Source organism: Cyclopterus lumpus, chromosome 15 (genome assembly GCF_009769545.1).
Source record: "Cyclopterus lumpus isolate fCycLum1 chromosome 15, fCycLum1.pri, whole genome shotgun sequence".
Lineage (NCBI taxonomy): Eukaryota > Metazoa > Chordata > Actinopteri > Perciformes > Cyclopteridae > Cyclopterus > Cyclopterus lumpus.
In genome coordinates, this window is record NC_046980.1 from 99,774 (window position 1) to 122,047 (window position 22,274).

Consider the following 22,274-nt stretch of genomic DNA (forward strand, 5'->3'; position numbering starts at 1 on the left):
AGTTTTCTGTAATAATACGGAATACTACAGTGGAATTTGATTGGCTGTTGTGGAGTGAACCAGTTACAATGACTTCCTGTTGGACTAAGACCCGCCCCGACCCTGCCTCGGATAGGCCAGTTCTCTTTGCCTTCGTTAGTTGGGTTGGTTAGGTTTGTTCGCATTTAGGTAAGAATGTCAAGGTGAAACCAATCAGGTCTGAGGAGGTCCGAGGAGGCTCAAAACCAAAACGACACCAGTGTGAGTTTCTATAGTGTAATTATGAAGCCGTCCAGCAGATGGCGCTCATATGTCTGTCATCCCAAAGGGGGACTGTTGGTTTTATATATTAAATGTTTATAAAACAATTTTGTTGGTTGCATTCAGTTTCTTCCTGTTTCATGAAAAAAGTCTGTTTTGTTCAACCTGAGACCGGGAGGTGGACCGGGATCCTCCACCCACTGATAACATGAACCATAAACCTTTCAGCAGGGCAGCAGACTGATAAACGTCACTGTCAGCTGACTTTATGGTGTGGCTTTGAATTCAGACAGATCCAGATCGGCTTAGTCTTTCAGGATCATGTGGTGAAGACCAGGTTGTCCTAGTGGATTTTAGTTCTTCATCAAGGTTCGAGGGCAGAAGATACACAATCTTGAAATAATTCTGACCGGATCGGCACGTTTCAGGAAGTCCATCGAGTCCTCACAGTCCAACATATTTCAGGAGGTCCAGCAGGTTTCTGGAGGTCTGGCAGGTTTAAGAGAGTGTGGAAGGAGTTCTCACCTGGTAGCTCAACAGAACCAGGATGAAAAGAGGGCCCCGGGCCTGTCTGACAGGTCTGCTGAATCCTGGACTGGAGGTGGAGATGACAGGACGCACCAACACAATCCAGGTGAGTCTGAGCCAGAACCAGAGCCAGGGCCACCCTCAGTCTGAGAGCTTGTTCCAGTCAGCTTGGATTCCTGGACGGGTGGAGCATAACTCATGATAATAAACTTTAAATAACAGATTAAAACCAAAAAATAACAGTTCAAACTAAGGCAATGTGTCGTCAGGTTCAGGTCTCTATTTGTCTTCATGTCTCTGTGTGCCTTCAGGTCTCTATTTGTCTTCAGGTCTCTGTGTGTCTCCAGGTCTCTTTGTTTCTTCAGGTCTCTATTGGTCTTCAGGTTTCTTTGTGTCTTCAAGGTCTCTAAACGTATTCAGGTCTCTGTAGTGTAAATATGAAGCAGTCTAGCAGATAGCGCTCATATGTCTGTCATCCCAAAGGGGGGCTGTTGGTTTTATATATTAAATGTTTATAAAACAATTTCGTTGGTTGCATTCAGATTCTTCCTGTTTCATGTTTTGTTCAACCTGAGACCGGGAGGTGGACCTGGATCCTCCACCCACTGATAACATGAACCATAAACCTTTCAGCAGGGCAGCAGACTGATAAACGTCACTGTCAGCTGACTTTATGGTGTGGCTTTGAATTCAGACAGATCCAGATCGGCTTAGTCTTTCAGGATCATGTGGTGAAGACCAGGTTGTCCTAGCGGATTTTTGTTCTTGATCAAGGTTCGAGGGCAGAATAATCCTGACTGGTTCGGCACATTTCAGGAAGTCCATCAAGTCCTCACAATCCAACATATTTCAGTAGGTCCAGCAGGTTTCTGGAGGTCTGGCAGGTTTAAGAGAGTGTGGAAGCCTGGAGTTCTCACCTGGTAGCTCAACAGAACCAGAATGAAAAGGGGGCCTCGGGCCAGTCTGACAGGTCTGCTAAATCCTGGACTGGAGGTGGAGATGATAGGACGCACCAACACAATCCAGGTGGGACTGAGGAGACGTGAAGTCATAAAGAAGGAAGTACAGTTAGTAATATGCAATGGAGAGATGTAAATTCATCCATAAGGAGAGAGAGAAGAGGAGAGAGGTGCTCAGTGTATCCTAAAACATCCCCCAGCAGCCTATAAGCATGTCTCTTCAGGTCTGTGTTCAGGTCTCTGTGTGTATTAAGGTCTGTGTTTTTTCAAGTCTCTGAGTATCTTCAGGTTTTTATTTGTCTTCAGGTCTCTATTTGCCTCCAGACTCTGTCTGTCTTCATTTCTCTGTTTGTCTTCAGGTCTCTCTATGTCTTCAGGTACAGGTTTCTATGTTTCTTCAGGTTCAGGATTCTAATTGTCTTCAGGTCTCTGTGTGTCTTTAAATCTCTATTTGTCTTCAGGTCTCTGTGTCTCCAAGTCTTTGGTTGTCTTCAGGTCTCTTATTATTATTCTATCTTTATTTAAAAGGGACCGTGTACAGTTAAAACATAAATGTCACCATTTGATGCACCTGTACCAGATTGTAGCTACAGCTAATTTGCATCTGTAGTCCCTTGACAGACACAACAAACATAAAACAAATAGCAAACAGTATAGCATAAGACACAATATGCGGGGCTACTCGTGGTTTCTAGAGTCCTAAAAAGTAGGATGGGAGCCAGAGCCTTCAGTTATCAAGCTCCTCTTTTATGGAACCAGCTTCCACTTTCAGTCCGGGAGGCAGACACAGTCACCTCATTTAAGAATAGACTTAAGACTTTCCTCTTTAATAGTGCTTATAGTTAGGGCTGAATCAGGTTTGCCCTGGTCCAGCCCCTAGATATGCTGCTATAGGCTTATAGGCTGCTGGGGGATGTTTTAGGATACACTGAGCACCTCTCTCCTCTTCTCTCTCTCCTTATGGCTGAATTTACATCTCTCCATTGCATATTACTAACTGTACTTCCTACCCGGAGTCTTTTTGACTTCACCTCTCCTAGGGTCCATTAGACCTGGCTTTGTCTGAAGCCGGTCCTGGCTCATGGCTCCTGCCCCCCCACTGCCTTCTTGCCCCTGCTCCCTGGATCCAGCCCCTGGACTGGACCTGGCCTCCTTCCCAATGGCTCTGCCGCCTTCTCTGTGCCTCCTGCCTCAAAGGCCTGGCCTTATTGGTCCTGCCTCTTTCGCGATGCCTCTTGCCTGGTGAGCCGGCCTCCTGCCACGGCCCTGCTGATGCGCCCCGCCCCCGCCCCCGCCCCCCTCCTCTCTTCCTCCTTCTGTTTCATGGTTTGTGGAGGTCTGGATCGTGGTCCATGCTTACTACTCATTACTCATAATTTCTGTCACATTTATTGAATGTGTTTATGTAACAATGTAATGCTGTTCATCTGCTCCTCCTCTGTTGCTCTCCTGAAGGTTTCTTACCTTTTTTTCCGGGAGTTTTTCCTGATCCAATGTGAGGTCAAAGGTCAGGGATGTCGTATGTGTACAGATTGTAAAGCCCTCTGAAGATAATGTGTGATTTTGGACTATACAAAATAAACTGAATTGAATTATTTGTCTTCATGCCTCTGTCTATCTTTAGGTCTCTGTTTGTGTTCACGTCACTATTTGCCTTCAGTTTCTGTCTGTCTTCAGGCATCTCTGTGTCTTCAGGTACAGGTCTCCGTGTTTCTTCAGGTTCATGTCTCTATTTGTCTTCAGGTCTCTGTGCTTCTTCAGGTCTCTGTGTGTATTCAGGTCCATGTGTTTTTTCAAGACTCTGATTGTCTTCTGGTCTCTGTTTGTCATCAGGTCTCTGTTTGTCTTCAGGTCTCTGTGTGTCTTCAGGTCTCTGTGTGTCTTTAGGTCTCTATTTGTCTTCAGGTCTATGTGTGTCTTCAGGTCTCTATTTGTGCTCAGGTCTCTGTGTGTCTTCAGGTCTCTATTTGTCTTCATGCATCTGACTGTCTTCATGTCTCTGTGTGTCTTCAGGTCCCAGGGTATCTTCAGGGGGCCAGGTCCTCAGTGTCTGCAGCAATGAAGGCTGCATCTCGCTGGGCGTCGTACTCCTGCCACCGTTGGAAGCAGAGAAGAGGAAAACTGACAGGTGACACAAACACAGAGTCCATGTGTTTTTTCAGATATGGATTTATTAAAATGTTATAATCAATAATTAATGTCCAGGTGTTCAGTTGGAGATGAAGTACAGAGGTCTGGCTGAGGATGAGGAAGGTCATGAAGAGCAGAGTGATGAAACTGACGCCGCAAATAAAAACCAACAGCTAAATAAAAAACTGCTGAATCACTTTCGATTACTGGCTGCTACCGACCAGGACTCTGACCAGGTAACTCTGACCAGATAACACTGGCCATGTAACCCTGACCAGGGAACTCTGACCAGGGAACTCTGACCAGGTAACACTGACCAGGTAACCCTGACCATGTAACCCTGACCAGGTAACTCTGATCAGGTAACACTGACCAGGTAACCCTGACCATGTAACCCTGACCAGGTAACTCTGACCAAGTAACACTGACCAGGTAACCCTGACCATGTAACACTGACTAGGTAACCCTGACCATGTAACACTGACCAGGGAACTCTGACCAGGTAACACTGACCAGGGAACTCTGACCAGGTAACACTGACCAGGTAACTCTGACCAGGTAACCCTGACCATGTAACACTGACCAGGTAACACTGACCAGGTAACTCTGACCAGGTAACACTGACCAGGGAACTCTGACCAGGTAACACTGACCAGGTAACCCTGACCATGTAACCCTGACCAGGTAACACTGACCAGGTAACTCTGACCAGGTAACCCTGACCATGTAACACTGACCAGGTAACTCTGACCAGGTAACTCTGACCAAGTACCACTGACCAGGTAACCCTGACCATGTAACTCTGACCAGGTAACACTGACCAGGTAACCCTGACCATGTAACACTGACCAGGTAACTCTGACCAGGGAACTCTGACCAGGTAACACTGACCAGGTAATCCTGACCATGTAACCCTGACCAGGTAACTCTGACCAGGTAACACTGACCAGGTAACACTGACCAGGGAACTCTGACCAGGGAACTCTGACCAGGTAACACTGACCAGGTAACCCTGACCATGTAACACTGACCAGGTAACTCTGACCAGGTAACTCTGACCAGGTAACGCTGACCAAGTAACACTGACCAAGGAACTCTGACCAGGTAACTCTGACCAGGTAACACTGACCAGGTAACTCTGACCAGGGAACTCTGACCAGGTAACACCGACCAGGTAACCCTGACCAGGTAACTCTGACAAAGGTAACACCGACCAAGTAACTCCGACCAGGTAACACTGACCAGGTAACCCTGACCAGGTAACTCTGACAAAGGTAACACCGACCAGGTAACTCTGACCAGGTAACACTAACCAGGTAACCCTGACCAGGTAACTCTGACCAGGGAACTCTGACAAAGGTAACACCGACCAGGTAACACTGACAAGGTAACCCAACCAGGTAACACTGACCAGGGAACTCTGACCAGGGAACTCTGACCCAGTTCACAGTTTGAATCAGTGAGTTTAAATTTTGTATTAATCATGTGTGTCATTGTGTGTTTTGTCTCTGTGTCCTTGTGCGTTGTGTTATGTTCTGTCTTTTTGTCTCTATATATTTTTGTCTTTGAGTATTGTGTCTATTTTTATTGGTGCGCCTCTGTGTCTTTTATGTGTTGTTTGATCTGTTGCGTCTCCTTGTCTTTGTTTGTCTGTGTGTGTCTTTTGTCTTTGTTTGTCTTTGTGTGTTGTGTGTGTGTGTGTGTGTGTCTTTTGTCTTTGTGTGGTGTGTGTCTTTTTTCTTTGTTTGTATTTGTGTATCTTTTGTCTTTGTTTGTCTTTGTGTGTTGTGTCTGTGTGTGTCTTTTGTCTTTGTTTGTTTTTGTGTATCTTTTGTTTTTTTGTCTTTGTGTGTTGTGTCTTTTGTCCTTATTAGTCTTGTGTCTGTGTGTGTCTTTCGTCTTTGTTTGTTTTTGTTTGTCTTTGTGTGTTGTGTCTGTGTGTGCAGGTGGACCTTGACTTTTTGGATGAATTGATCTCAGACGGAGCCGATCCAAACAGCTCAGACAGATATGGACAGACCATCCTGCATGAGGTCAACATTTATGAAGAATAAACACTGAATGCATCTTAACCGCACAACAATAACTTTAATAACAGACTCACTGATGTGATCCAGGTTCACATTCTACTGGTTTAAGTGAACTAACCCTTTAAGATGTTTCCTGAATGTAGTCACAGTTAGACATTTTATTTGTGCATCGAAAAACAAACTTAAGGGTTAGACTTGTGTGATGAAGTTAGTTTTCCTACTGATCTTGTGTGTAACATGTTGTCAATATGTTCACCATCACACACACTGATATGTGTTTTTAGATCTCCAGGGCATGGAGTGTGGATGTAATGCGGTTCTTTTTAGACCGGGGATCAGACCTCCTCCAACCAGATCAGTTTGGAGTCACGGCACTACACGTGGCCTCGGCGCTGGACTACCAAGACATGGTTCAGTTCCTGCTGGACCGGAAAGGTCTGTGTGGACTATACTCTGTACCTGTACAAAGAAATCCAAAGAGTCCAATATATCTTCTGGTCATCAGGTTTAACTAACAACCAGATCCCTCTAAACGGTCCTACTAGTTATTGAACTAATCCTAACAACCAGACTGTCTATACTAGGGATGTCCAAACTTTTTTAGCTGAGGGCCACATACAGAAAAATATATGAAAGTCTGGGCCACTCGGTAGAAGTGAGGTATATCGCCTCAACTCTATTAAAGTTAACAAAATTAATCAAATGAGGTCAATTATGTCGGCTCGAACCCTAGTCAGATGACGGCGGGTTCTCGAGTCATCTCTTCTTATATCCCTGTGTGTGTGTGTGTGTCCTTAGCTGATCTAGAGGCTCTGACTTTTCTGGACCAGCAGAGTCCTCTTCACTACGCTGCCAAGAATGATGCTGTAAGTTCCATCAGACTGCTGCTGCAGATCGGAGCCTCGATCAACTGCACTGACTACAAGGGCAGAACACCACTGCAGCTTGCCGCCAACATGGGTACTTCTGACTCTTCTGACTCTATTGACCCCTGATAGGGTCTCTCAAGGCAAACAGGTCTCTGGTTTTTTCTTGGGGGTACTGCGGGAGTATAGGGTTCCGGACTCGTTGGAACGGGCTATCCGGTCTCTGCACGCCTGCAGTAAGAGCTGTGTTTGCATTTTCGGCATTAAGTCAGTCATGTTCCCGGTGGGTGTTGGCCTCCGCCAGGGCTGCCCTTTATCACCGATCCTGTTCGTGATTTTCACGGTTGGAGAACATCAGGTTCCCAGGACACGCTGGCCTAGAGGATGTTGCGGGTGAGAAGGAAGCCTGGGTGAGCCTGCTGGGTCTGCTGCCACCGCAACCCGACCCCGGATAAGTGCCTGAAAATGGATGGATGGACTCTACTGACTATTGACTCCACTGAGTCTATTGACTCTACAGAGTCTATTGAGATCAGAGGATTAACACATTGTCTTGTCCTGTCCTTGAACATTGTGTAATACACTAGCAGCTACTATTGAACATTTATAGAGCCCTGTACTGACATGAGGACTGTGTGTGGTACTTCCAGAGCGCAGTGAAGCAGCCCAGGTGCTGTTGGAGCTCGGTGCGGAGGCGGGGAAGATGGACTCTGACGGACAGCTCTGTATCACTGCTCTTATTGGCCGGATGAGTCCAGTGGTAACGATGTCCGATTTACTGACAGATAACAGGGCTGTGATTGATCCAGAATTAACATGTCCAACTATTTCATATTTCTGTTTCTCTATTTTCTTGATGACCTTTACATTTGAAGTTAGATCATGTTGTAAAATGTGGAAAGATGGATATAATTAAATGACAGAGTAGAATAGAATGGAATACAGTGGAACAGCATGAACGTAACCTGCAGTTGTGATAAATGTGCTTGTATGTGGTGTTCAGGCCCAAATGGCGCTCAGTCAGTTCCATGTGATTGACAAAATGACCCGACAGCAGTACTACTACCTGAACCTGCTGGAACCGGAAACACACCCATCTGGGACCCACCTGCAAGGTAACACTGCTGTTGTAGTACAACCACAGGTATACTAGAGTACTCTCACCACTAAAACCTTTTCAAATTGAAAACAAACAAAATGATAATGCTGCACTACCACTGCAATACTTCTATCGTAGTGTTACAGACAATACTGCTATCGTAGTGTTACAGACAATACTTCCATTGTAGTGTTACAGACAATACTTCTATCGTAGTGTTACAGACGATACTTCTATTGTAGTGTTACAGACAATACTGCTATCGTAGTGTTACAGACGATACTGCTATCGTAGTGTTACAGACAATACTTCTATCGTAGTGTTACAGACGATACTTCTATTGTAGTGTTACAGACAATACTGCTATCGTAGTGTTACAGACGATACTTCTATTGTAGTGTTACAGACAATACTGCTATCGTAGTGTTACAGACGATACTGCTATCGTAGTGTTACAGACAATACTTCCATTGTAGTGTTACAGACAATACTATCCTATTGTTACAGATAATACTTCTATCGTAGTGTTACAGACAATACTGCTATCGTAGTGTTACAGACGATACTGCTATCGTAGTGTTACAGACAATACTTCTATCGTAGTGTTACAGACAATACTGCTATCGTAGTGTTACAGACGATACTTCTATTGTAGTGTTACAGACAATACTGCTATCGTAGTGTTACAGACAATACTTCTATCGTAGTGTTACAGACGATACTTCTATTGTAGTGTTACAGACAATACTTCTATCGTAGAGTTACAGACGATACTTCTATTGTAGTGTTACAGACAATACTTCTATCGTAGAGGTACAGACGATACTTCTATTGTAGTGTTACAGACAATACTGCTATTGTAGTGTTACAGACAATACTTCCATTGTAGTGTTACAGACAATACTTCCATTGTAGTGTTACAGACAATACTATCCTATTGTTACAGATAATACTGCTATTGTAGTGTTACAGACAATACTGCTATTGTAGTGTTACAGACAATACTGCTATCGTAGTGTTACAGACAATACTTCTATTGTAGTGTTACAGACAATACTGCTATCGTAGTGTTACAGATAATACTTCTATTGTAGTGTTACAGACAATACTGCTATTGTAGTGTTGCAGACAATACTGCTATCATAGTGTTACAGACAATACTTCCATTGTAGTGTTACAGACAATACTATCCTATTGTTACAGATAATACTGCTATTGTAGTGTTACAGACAATACTGCTATCGTAGTGTTACAGACAATACTTCTATTGTAGTGTTACAGACAATACTGCTATCGTAGTGTTACAGACAATACTGCTATCGTAGTGTTACAGACGATACTTCTATTGTAGTGTTACAGACAATACTGCTATTGTAGTATTACAGACGATACTTCTATTGTAGTGTTACAGACAATACTGCTATTGTAGTGTTACAGACGATACTTCTATTGTAGTGTTACAGACAATACTGCTATCGTAGTGTTACAGACGATACTTCTATTGTAGTGTTACAGACAATACTTCCATTGTAGTGTTACAGACAATACTATCCTAGTGTTACAGACAATACTGCTATCGTAGTGTTACAGACAATACTTCCATTGTAGTGTTACAGACAATACTATCCTAGTGTTACAGACAATACTGCTATCGTAGTGTTACAGACAATACTGCTATCGTAGTGTTACAGAAAATACTGCTATTGTAGTGTTACAGACAATACTGCTATTGTAGTGTTACAGACGATACTTCTATCGTAGTGTTACAGAAAATACTGCTATCGTAGTGTTACAGACGATACTTCTATCGTAGTGTTACAGACGATACTTCTATTGTAGTGTTACAGACAATACTGCTATCGTAGTGTTACAGACAATACTTCCATTGTAGTGTTACAGACAATACTATCCTAGTGTTACAGATAATACTACTATTGTAGTGTTACAGACAATACTACTAGTGTAGTGTTAAAGACAATACTTATATCGTAGTGTTAGAGAGAATTCTTTTATCGTAGTGTTACAGACAATACTACTAGTGTAGTGTTAAAGACAATACTTATATCGTAGTGTTAGAGAGAATTCTTTTATCGTAGTGTTACAGACAATACTACGACTCATGATACAGTGCTGTCTCACACACCTGTCTTTTTGTTGTGTTTTGACAGAAGCAGTTCTCAGTGAACCAACGTCTCCAGTGAGTGCACTTTCCTGTAGTCCAGTTCAATGTGGAGCCGACTGAACTGGATACATATAAACACAGTATACAGTAACCAGTATGTACAGTATCTCTCTCTCTCTGTCCATCTTTTTCCATCTTTCTGTTTCCATCTTTCTGTTTGTCTGTCTGTGTCTCTCCCTCTGTTTTTCTCTCTCTGTCCGTCTCTCTCTCTCTCTGTCCTCTCTCTCTCTGTCTGTCTGTCTCTATTGTCTTACATGTCTCTCTTGTCCCTCAGCTGGAGGTTGTGGTGCATCATGGAAAACTGGACCTTATCATGAATCCAGTGTTTCTTAAACTGATCCAGGTCAAATGGAAACTGTACGGCAGGTAAACTGGGATTGGTTTGATTTATTTTATGTCATTCCTCTCAGGTACAAGGTCACTGCTGTACCTGTCTTTCTTTCTGTACCTATCTGTCTGTCCATCTGTCTCTACCAGATTTGGGGCGTGGCTTCTTCTTATCCTCAACTTCCTGTTCAACGTCTCGTGGACAACCGTCGCCATTTCAATCTCTGCGTACCAAGACACATCTCGCTACATCCTCCCCCAGGTGAATTGTCTGCCTCTAATTGTCTACACCTGTCTGTCTGTCTCCCCACCTGTCTGTCTGTATCTTTACCCGTCTCTCTGTCTCAGGACTGGTGGCGTGTCCTCCTTGTGATCCTGGCGCTGCTGTTGACCGTGGAGGAGGTTTTGAGGGAGATACAGGACATCCTGCGGTCAAGGAGGAAGCTCCGCCTATGGCGACGGTGGGCGGAGCTTCGTCTCCAAGATGATCTGAGCTGCTCACATCCCATGTGGCCTCAGGTACAAAAGACAGGAGGTCAAAGTTCAGCTTCAGTTCAAAAGACAGGGTCAAATTTCAGCATCAGTTTAAAAGACCGGGTCAAAGTTCAGCCTTTAGTTCAAAAGACAGGGTTAAAGGTCAGCCTTTAGTTCAAAAGACAGGGTCAAAGGTCAGCATTCAGTATGGTCCATTGTGTTAAAAACATCTGTTGTAATAATCATAATAATAATAACGTGTGTGTGCGTGTGTGCGTGTATGTGTGTGTGTGTGTGTGTGTGTGCTTGAAGGAGAGAGTTTTCCTTATGGATCAGAACAAACAGATTCACAAGATGAGAGGAAGCTACAGCCAGGACCTGTGGTAACACACACACACACACACACACACACACACACACACACACACACACACAAGGAAACAAGGTAATATGGCGTAATCCCAACCTCCTCCCTCACGGACTTTGACACAGGAACATGAATGATTAATACATGTTACTCTTTCATAATTTTTCTGTTTATATAACAATCAAACACGTTCCTGAGCCAGGAACATTACATTACATTACATGTCATTTAGTTGACGCTTTTATCCAAAGCGACTTACAATAAGTGCATTAAACCGGAGTAGCGGAGTAGTGTGGGTAAATTTCGGGAGGTTGAAGACCAGTCGAGCAGCTGCATTCTGGATGAGCTGTAGCGGTCGAATGGCATTAGCAGGTAGACCTGCCAAGAGGGAGTTGCAATAGTCCAGCCGTGAGATGACCAGAGCCTGGACCAGAGCCTGGACCAGAACCTGTGCCGCCTTCTGAGTGAGAAGAGGTCGTATTCTCCTGATGTTGTACAGCATGTACCTACAGGAGCGTGTTATTGCGGTAATGTTGGCAGTCAGGGAGAGTTGACTGACAGGTGTCACACCGAGGTTCCTGTCAGTCGGGGGCGGGGCCAACACTGAGTTGTTGAAGGTGATAGACAGGTCGTGGGTGGGAGAGCCTTTTCCTGGAAGGAGGAGAAGTTCAGTCTTGTCCGAGTTAATTTTCAGGTGGTGAGTGGACATCCACTGAGAGATGTCAGTCATGAATGATTAATACTCTTTCATGTTTCTGTTTATATAACAATCAAACATCTTCCTGACTATAGGAACATGAATGATTAATACATGTTACTCTTCTCGTAGGCTACATCCCACGTCCTGTGTCAGGATGTACCCTACGAGAAGAGTAACATGTATTAATCATTCATGTTCCTGTGTCAGGAACGTGTTTGATTGGGTGGTCTACTCTCTGCTGACGGTGTCCTTCAGCGTCCACATGGCCGACGTGCTTCATCCGTCCATCCTGCTTCACACCACCAGCCTGCGTCTGTTCTCCATCACGGTTGTCTTCCTGTGGCTGCGACTGATGAAGCACGTCAGAGCCTTCAGGTACTCACTCTTTCACACGTACTCTCTATCTCTCTCACCCTGTGGTGAAGCCTTACCGGAGTGGCTTTGGAAAGTGGTAGGAAGCAGTCATGAGATACCAAAGGTGTTTATTTACATAAATAGCTCTGCTCCACGTGAACCAAACTAATATACCAACAATATAAACATAAAGTTTGACTGAACTGAATAAAGGTAACTTAGATTAACATAACCTCACGTGCACACAGCTACACAATTCAATTCAATTCAGTTTATTTTGAATAGCCCAGTGTCATAAATTACAAACTCCCCTCAGAGGGCTTTACAATCTGTACAAATACGACATCCCTGACCATTGACCTCACATCGGATCAAGATGTGTGTTCTATGTGGTACTTCCTGTAGTCAGACCCAGATAGGTGTAACTCATGGTGTGTTCTATGGTGGTACTTCCTGTAGTCAGACCCAGATAGGTGTAACTCATGGTGTGTTCTATGTGGTACTTCCTGTAGTCAGACCCAGATAGGTGTAACTCATGGTGTGTTCTATGTGGTACTTCCTGTAGTCAGACCCAGATAGGTGTAACTCATGGTGTGTTCTATGTGGTACTTCCTGTAGTCAGACCCAGATAGGTGTAACTCATGGTGTGTTCTATGTGGTACTTCCTGTAGTCAGACCCAGATAGGTGTAACTCATGGTGTGTTCTATGTGGTACTTCCTGTAGTCAGACCCAGATAGGTGTAACTCATGGTGTGTTCTATGGTGGTACTTCCTGTAGTCAGACCCAGATAGGTGTAACTCATGGTGTGTTCTATGTGGTACTTCCTGTAGTCAGACCCAGATAGGTGTAACTCATGGTGTGTTCTATGTGGTACTTCCTGTAGTCAGACCCAGATAGGTGTAACTCATGGTGTGTTCTATGTGGTACTTCCTGTAGTCAGACCCAGATAGGTGTAACTCATGGTGTGTTCTATGGTGGTACTTCCTAGAGTAAAATGGTGTTTGTTTTCCTGACATCTGCTCTGTGGGAGACAACAGAACCAGGTCGTCTGCATTGAACAGAGACTTCACCTCTCTGTCTAGGAGACGGAGGCCTGGGGCTGCACTCTGGTCCAACTGCACTGCTAGTTCATTTATATAGATGTTGAAAAGTGGCGGACTCAGATTGCAGCCTTGACGAATGCCTCTTCTCTGGGTGAAGAAATCAGTGCGTCCTTCTCCTATTTTTACAACACATTTATTGTTCAAATACATAGATTTTATAATGTCATAGACTTTTCCGCCAGATTTCAGAAGTCTGAAATATAGTCCTTTATGCCAAATTGAATCAAATGCTTTCTTAAAATTAATAAAACAAGCACATATTTGTTTATTTGTTTGGTGTACATGTTTCTGGATGAGCGTGTGAAGGGTATAATGGTGTTTTGGAAGAAACCCAATTTTAGTTTTACTAACGATGTTGTGTTGGTCCAGATAATCTAAGATTCTGTTATTTATAATACTGCAACATAACTTCCACAGGCAACTGCTAATGCAAATGCCTGGGGAAGTTATCTGTTATCTCTCTCATAGCAACACAAAGAAATATACAATTCATATGTATAATAATGAAGATAATGACTCTCTGTGTGTGTGCAGGTTAATGGGTCCATTCATTGTCATGTTGGGAAACATCATCGGGGACTTGATGTGTTTCCTGTTTCTCTACGCTGAGATCTTTATACCCTACGCCTGCAGCTTCTGGATCATATTTGGAGGTTTGTGTGTTCAAAGTATTTAAAATGATTACTGATACGTTAACATTAATATTGTTAACATTATTACTAATACAATAACATTATTTACATTATCACTAATCTATTAACAATATTTACATTATTACTGATACATTAACATTATAACCAATATTACTGCTACATTAGCATTATTTACATTATCACTAATAATAAACATTTACATTTATCATTAATACTTAACATGATTTACATTATTACTAATACATTAACATTACTAATAATTAACATTATTTACATCATAATGAATACATTAATGATTGACATTACTAATACATTGACATTATTTAAATTATTACTAATACATTAACACTATTTATATTATTACAAACCCATTACCATTATTAAGATTGTTACTTATAGTGTTAATAATGTTAGTCCGTGATAAATGGACCTATTGATAAATGGATCAATTGACTAATTGATAAATGGACTAATTGATTAGTCTCTCCAGGCTCCTCCTCAGTTCCCAGCATGCAGTCTGTCTCCGGCCTGCTGTTCAGTCTATACCGCATCACTCTGGTGGACGAGTACGAGTACGCTGCCATGGCATCAGTGGACGGCATCATGGCTCCTCTACTCTGTGGGACGTTTTTGGCTGCGTCCTCCATCCTGTGTGTTAACCTGCTAGTAGCCCTGCTCACGGACACCTTCCAGAGGTCAGTGGCTTCACCTGGTCTGTCTTCATCTGTCTGTCTGTCTTTACCTGGTCTGTCTTCACCTGGTCTGTCTTGACTTGACCTGGTCTGTCTTCACCTGCCTTGACTTGACCTGGTCTGTCTTCACCTGGTCTGTCTTCATCTGTCTGTCTTCACCTGGTTCTGTCTTGACCTGGTGTCTTCACCTGCCTTGACCTGGTCTGTCTTCACCTGGTCTGTCTTCATCTGTCTGTCTTGACCTGGTCTGTCTTCACCTGGTTCTGTCTTGTCTTGACATGGTCTGTCTTCACCTGGTTCTGTCTTGACTTGACCTGGTCTGTCTTCACCTGCCTTGACTTGACCTGGTCTGTCTTCACCTGGTCTGTCTTGACTTGACCTGGTCTGTCTTCAACTGGTCTGTCTTGACGTGGTCTGTCTTCAACTGGTCTGTCTTGACCTGGTCTGTCTTCACCTGGTCTATCTTGACTTGACCTGGTCGGTCTTCACCTGTCTGTCTTCACCTGTTCTGTCTTCATCACACGGATGGTAGGGTAAGGCTCAGGCGCAGAGAGAATAGGCAGGAGTCCAGGTACAGGGAAACAAAAAAACTCTTTTTACTCCGAAAAAGGAAAAACACTAACCCTAACAGGGATTAACAGGGATTAACAACGACTAAACACCATGCCGAAACACATGACAATCTGGCAGGGGACAAGGGAAAGAATGGGAGTATATATAAGGGGGAAAACCACAGGTGTAGGGCATGAGTAATTAAGGAGGCAGAGGAGTGGCTGAGGGCAGGTGAAGGGAACGAGTAATCAACAGACACTGGGGAGACAGACACAGAACTAACGGAGTGTTACAGTACCCCCTTCTCAAGGGACGGATTTCAGACGTCCATTCAGAAGTTCATCTAGGGTGGGTGGAGGGCAGCCGGAGGAGGGACCTAGGGCATGGCAGAAGCAGTCCGGGTCTTGACCATCCTCGCTGCCTTCTGGTATGTTCAGCACATGGAGGTTTGCTCCCTGGTAGAACCCTCAGACCCGCGACCTAAAGCAAACTTCACGAAAGCTCGAAAGTATATGGCGTTCCACCAATCTGGAAGAATCACGCTTAGTTTGGCGAGATAGTCTTAAAACATATAAAAAGGCTCTCCGTAATGCCAGAGCAGCCTATTACTCATCAGTAATAGAGAAAAATAAGAACAACCCCAGGGTTCTCTTTAGCACTGTAGACAGGCTGACAGAGAGTCACAGCTCTGTGGAGCCGTGTATTCCTATAGACCTCAGTAGTAATGACTTCATGAACTTCTTCAATGAAAATATTTTAACTATTAGAGGCAAGATTGATGCTCTCTTGCCCTTAACTACTGCCGATCTGTCATCAATAGGAGTGGCCTTGGAAACGGCTGTATGCCCTGGTGTATATTTGGATAGCTTTTCTCCCATTAACCTTGACCAATTGTCCTCAACGGTTTCTACTTCTAAACCGTCTACCTGTCTCTTAGACCCCATCCCAACGAGGCTGCTTAAAGACGTGTTGCCTTTAATTGGCACCTCTCTGCTGGATATTGTTAATGTGTCTTTGCTAACAGGCCATGTACCACATTCCTTCAAAGTAGCTGGAATTAAACCTCTCCTGAAAAAGCCCACTCTTAATCCAGAGGTGTTGGCTAACTACAGACCGATCTCTAACCTTCCCTTCCTCTCTAAGATCCTTGAGAAAGTAGTCACAAATCAGTGGTGCGACTTCCTACATCAGAATAGTTTATTTGAGGAGTTTCAGTCAGGATTTAGAAAACAGCACAGCACAGAGACAGTACTGGTGAAGATTACAAATGACCTCCTAATTGCATCAGATAAAGGACTCATCTCCGTACTGGTATTATTAGACCTTAGTGCTGCGTTCGACACCATTGATCATGACATCCTATTACAGAGACTGGATCAGTCGATTGGCATTTCAGGTACCGCACTAAGTTGGTTTAAATCCTATTTATCATCCATCGATCTCAATTTGTATTTGTAAACAATGAAGCCTCAATGACCACCAACGTTAATCACGGAGTTCCACAAGGTTCTGTGCTTGGACCAATTTTATTTACCTTATATATGCTTCCTTTGGGCAATATTATCAGGAAACACTGCATAAACTTTCATTGCTATGCAGACGATACTCAATTATATCTATTGATCAAACTAGAGGAGACCAACCAGCTCGCTAAAATTCAAGAATGTCTTAAAGACATAAAAACATGGATAACCTGCAACTTCCTGATGTTAAACTCAGACAAAACTGAAGTTATTTTACTGGGCCCTGAACACCTCAGAGATCAATTATCTGGTGATGTGGTTTCTGTAGATGGCATTTCCCTGGCATCCAACACCACTGTAAAAAATCTAGGCGTTACCTTTGACCGAGACTTGTTCTTTAACTCCCACGTTAAGCAAATCTCAAGGATTGCATTTTTTCATCTACGTAACATTTAAAAAATCAGGCATATCTTGTCTCAAAAAGATGCAGAAAAGCTGGTTCACGCGTTTGTTACTTCCAGACTAGATTACTGCAACTCCTTATTATCAGGCTGCTCTAATAAGTCTCTTAAATCCCTCCAGTTGATCCAGAATGCTGCAGCTCGTGTACTCACAAAAACTAAGAAAAGAGATCACATTACTCCTGTATTAGCTGCGCTGCACTGGCTCCCTGTAAAATCAAGAATCACATTTAAAATTCTTCTCCTCACCTACAAAGCCTTGATTGGTGATGCACCATCATATCTTAAGGAGCTTGTAGTACCATATTGCCCCACTAGAGAGCTGCGCTCACTAAATGCGGGGCTACTTGTGGTTCCTAGAGTCCTAAAAAGTAGGATGGGAGCCAGAGCCTTCAGTTATCAAGCTCCTCTTTTATGGAACCAGCTTCCACTTTCAGTCCTGGAGGCAGACACAGTCACCTCATTCAAGAATAGACTTAAGACTTTCCTCTTTAATAGAGCTTATAGTTAGGGCTGAATCAGGTTTGCCCTGGTCCAGCCCCTTGATATGCTGCTATAGGCTTATAGGCTGCTGGGGGATGTTTTAGGATACACTGAGCACCTATCTCATCTTCTCTCTCTCCTTATGGATGAATTTACATCTCTCCATTGCACCTTATTAACTCTGCTTCCTCCCCGGAGACTTAACGTCTCATAGGGTCCATTGGACCTGGAGGTGTCTGATGCTGGTGAACCGGCCTCCCGCGTTGGCCCTGCTGATGCCCCGCCCCCTCCTCTCTACCTCCTTCTGTTTCATGGACTGGAGTTCCATTCATACATTGTCATATTCATGTAATGTATTTATGTAACTTTGTAAATGCTGTTCATTCTGTACACATGACACCTATTGCTTCTGTCCATCCGGGGAGAGGGATCCTCCTCTGTTGCTCTCCTGAAGGTTTCTTCCCTTTTTTCCCTGTCAAAGGTTATTTTTGGGAAGTTTTTCCTGATTCGATGTGAGGTCCTGGGACAGGGATGTTGTATGTGTACAGATTGTAAAGCCCTCTGAGGCAAATTTGTAATTTGTGATATTGGGCTATACAAAATAAACTGAATTGAATTGAATGGACATTGGCTCTCCGCGATCGGTTTTCGAGGTCTTCGAGTTGGGCCAAAAGTGATTGGTTCTGGGTTTGGAGTGTTTTCATTGTGGACTCCGTTACGTTTAACCGTTCAAATTTATCGCTAGCTACGGACTCCACAGAGGACGCGTCTGGAAAGTATTCACTGTTGTCTGCAGTGAATCTAGTGAGGCTGGCTTGGTAGAGTCTTGAATCAGTCTTGAATCAGTGTAGTTCTCTGCTTTTCAAACTCTGCAGACAGCTGGTCCATCGAGATGAGAGCAGAGGTTGCGTTTCACAATGAATTTGGGATATTAGTGCCGAAAGGTCGTAACTGTGTAGGTATTGTAGATGGAGGTGACTAATTGTTCATCAGAGGGACGGCCAGTGGAAAGAAGTTGTTCCTGGGTCATACAGGGCTCTGTAGCGCCCCCCAGTGGAAAGAAGCTCTTCCTGGTCCATACAGGGCTCCGTAGTGCCCCCCAGAGGCAAGAAGCTGTTCCTGGTCCATACAGGGCTCTGTAGCGCCCCCCAGTGGAAAGAAGCTGTTCCTGGTCCATACAGGGCTCTGTAGCGCCCCCCAGTGGAAAGAAGCTCTTCCTGGGTCATACAGGGCTCTGTAGCGCCCCCCAGAGGGTGTGAAGGTCTGCAGTGATCTTTCCAGCCCGCTTCCTGACTCTGGAGGTGTACAAGTCCAGGATGGAGGGCGGGCTGAAACCAGTAGTTCTCCCTGCAGACATGAGTACCCGTTGTGGCATGTCTTGGTCCTGTTTGGTGTGATCCAAACCTTACAGTGATGGAAGAACACAACTGACTGGATGATGGCTGAGTGTTCTGTCAGCCCTCCCTTCAACCGATTCCTTCTTACTCATGCAGCCTAACTCTGCCACTGACACTCTTCTCTCTACGCTGTCGTCCTCTCTTGATTCTCTCTGTCCTCTTATGACTCGAAAGGTCCGCAAGTCCTCTCCGGCTCCGTGGCTGTCCGAACCGGTGCGCGCCAAGAGAGCCACTATGCGAGCATCGGAAAGGAAATGGCGAAAATCCAAACACGCCGGCGACCTGCTCGCCTATCAATCTCTTCTCTCCTCCTTCTCTGCGTCCATTTCTGCAGCCAAAAGTCTGTTCTACCAATCCAGAATCGAATCCTCTTTATCTAACCCCAAAAAGCTCTTCTCAATTTTTTCCAACCTCCTTGACCCCCCTGGTCCCCCCCCTCCCTCCACCCTTCTACCAAGCCACTTTGTTGACTACTTTACATAAAAGATAGACGACATACGCTCTTCATTTACTAATCCATCTTCCATAACTACACCTCCAGTAACTTCACCTTCTTCCCCCTTGTTTTCCTCTTTTATCCTCCTGTCTCCTAATCAAGTTCTTACCTTGGTAACCTTTGCCCGCCCAACCACCTGCCCCCTTGACCCCATCCCATCTCACATTCTCCAGTCTATTGCTCCTGACCTTCTTCCCTTTCTCACCCATCTTATTAACACCTCCCTTTCAACCGGCTGTTTCCCTAACTCTCTGAAGGAGGCAAGAGTCAACCCTCTCCTGAAGAAACCCACTCTCGACCCATCTGAAGTCAATAACTACAGACCTGTCTCTCTCCTCCCCTTCCTTTCCAAAACTCTAGAGCGAGCTATCTTTAACCAAGTCTCCTCCTTTCTCCACAGTAACAACCTTCTAGACCCCCACCAGTCTGGATTCAAGGCAGGCCACTCAACAGAGACTGCCCTCCTTGCTGTCTCTGAGCAGCTTCACACTGCTAGAGCAGCCTCTCTCTCATCTGTCCTTATCCTTCTAGACCTTTCCGCTGCCTTTGACACAGTGAACCACCAGATCCTCATGTCCTCCCTCCAGGACCTGGTATCTCAGGCTCTGCTCTCACTCTTCTCATCCTACCTCACCGACCGCTCTTACCGGGTAACCTGGAGAGGATCTGTGTCTGAGCCTTGTCCTCTGACTACTGGGGTTTCCTCAGGGCTCAGTCCTTGGTCCTCTTCTCTTCTCTCTGTAAATCAACTCTCTTGGCTCTGTCATTCGCTCGCATGGCTTCACCTACCACAGCTATGCTGACGACACCCAACTGATCCTATCGTTTCCCCAATCTGAAACACAGGTAGCAGCACGAATCTCTGCCTGTCTGACCGACATCTCTCAGTGGATGTCTGACTGACATCTCTCAGTGGATGTCTGCACACCACCTGAAAATTAACCCGGACAAGACTGAACTTCTCCTCCTTCCAGGAAAAGGCTCTCCCACCCACGACCTGACTATTAACTTCAACAACTCAGTGTTGGCCCCGCCCCCGACTGCCAGGAACCTCGGAGTGACGCTCGACAGTCAACTCTCCCTGACTGCCAACATTACCAGAATGCAGCTGCTCGACTGGTCTTCAACCTACCGAAATTTACCCACACTACTCCGCTCCTCCGCGACCTTCACTGGTTACCGGTGGCCGCCCGCATCCGCTTGAAAACATTGGTACTTGCGTACCGTGCTGCGAACAGATCGGGTCCGGTCTACATCCAGGACATGGTCTAACCTCACATCCAGGACATGGTCTAACCTCACACCCCAGCTCGTTCACTTCGCTCGGCTTCTGCCAATCGGCTTGTAGCTCCTTCACTTCGAGCTAAACACTCAACAAAATCACGACTGTTTGCTGTGCTGGCTCCTCATTGGTGGAACAAGCTCCCCATTGACATCAGGACAGCAGGAAGTCTCTACATCTTCCGTCGCAAACTAAAAACACATCTTTTTCGACTATACCTTGAATAGGGAAGGTAGAGCCGTAGTAGCACTCTAGTAGCACTTAAATGTCCCTTACCGATAGCACTTTGTAGTTTAGCACTTTACTAGCACTTAAAATACACACACATATATATATATATATATATATATATATATATATGTGTGTGTGTACATATATGTATACATTATATATATATATATATATATATATATGTGTGTAAATATGTGTGTATACAGGGTGCATGATAACTCCCAGGCTAACGCTGTGATGCAACAAGCCTCCGTCATCCTGCAGGTGGAGGAATCCATGCCTCTCCTACGCCGTTTCTATGACAACCAGTACATCTCCAAACACTGTGCTCCGCTCGCCAATGCCCACAACGATGACATCACCACTAACTCCCGTTACCATGGCGAGATGGGCCGCATCACTACGCAGATTAAAGTTTGTGTCTGGGGATTATTATTACATTATTATTATTACATTATTATTATTATATTATTAATTAGAGTGAAGTTTAGGAAGTAAAGTGTGTGTGTGTGTGTGTGTGTGTGTGTGTGTGTGTGTGTGTGTGTGTGCGTGTGTGCGTGTGCATGCGTGCGTCCGTGCGTGCATGTCCCCTGAAGGAGACCCTGGATCAGTTTGTGGTCTTGCAGAGAAACAAGGAGACAGTTGGAGGTTCTGGGTGAGTTTTTTCATGTTCTTCTATCCCGTCTAAATCAACAGGTGTGGCTCTTACATGTGTTCATCTCCCTACCAGAGTCCATACAAACCAGGACAGGGACCAGATTTTGAACCATTACCAGGACTGGAACCAAGAGCTCCAGAACCTGCAAAACCAGGAGTTTGAGGCTATCCGAGCAGAGCTGAAGCAGCTCCGGACTCTGGTCCAGCAGCTGGTGGAGAACCGGACTCTGGTCCAGCAGATAGTGGAGAACCAGACTGAGGACCAAATGAAACAATAATAAATTAAATATCCTTTTCAGGTTTCTGTATGTCATGCTGTTACTTTAGGTTTTTAAAGGTATTATTGCATTTATATTTCATGTACTCTTGTCTTTAATCTTCTCTGTTGGACTAAACTATGAAATATTGAGAAAGTACATTTACTCAAGTTCTAAATATTGTACTATTTACTGTACTACATCCCATAGGTAACTATTCTACTATTTACCGTACTACATCTCAGAGCCCAATATCTCAGAGGGCTATACACTCTGTACATATTGGACAT

The 22,274-nt window shown here is 44.4% G+C and overlaps 1 protein-coding gene across 1 annotated transcript; it reads left to right on the top strand.

The window, feature by feature from the left end:
- Positions 1 to 787: 787 nt before the first annotated feature.
- On the top strand, positions 788 to 22,005 carry LOC117744252 (transient receptor potential cation channel subfamily V member 5). The gene is made up of 16 exons (XM_034552440.1): positions 788 to 874; positions 5,804 to 5,890; positions 6,172 to 6,328; positions 6,686 to 6,847; positions 7,404 to 7,513; positions 7,757 to 7,868; positions 10,021 to 10,049; positions 10,309 to 10,400; positions 10,512 to 10,623; positions 10,710 to 10,822; positions 12,110 to 12,277; positions 13,895 to 14,019; positions 14,516 to 14,708; positions 21,277 to 21,484; positions 21,667 to 21,725; positions 21,801 to 22,005. Exons 1-16 carry the CDS (start codon positions 788 to 790, stop codon positions 22,003 to 22,005), a joined length of 2,019 nt encoding a protein of 672 aa, XP_034408331.1.
- The last annotated feature ends 269 nt before the right edge of the window (positions 22,006 to 22,274 follow it).

What these genes read in the sequence shown, in the direction of transcription:
- LOC117744252 (XM_034552440.1), top strand. Translation starts at nt 788, where the DNA reads ATGAAAAGAGGGCCCCGGGCCTGTCTGACAGGTCTGCTGAATCCTGGA. An exon ending in GCAGCTTGCCGCCAACATGG is followed by an intron (nt 6,848 to 7,403) that starts GTACTTCTGACT and finishes TGGTACTTCCAG; the next exon opens with AGCGCAGTGAAGCAGCCCAG. An exon ending in AAGCACGTCAGAGCCTTCAG is followed by an intron (nt 12,278 to 13,894) that starts GTACTCACTCTT and finishes GTGTGTGTGCAG; the next exon opens with GTTAATGGGTCCATTCATTG.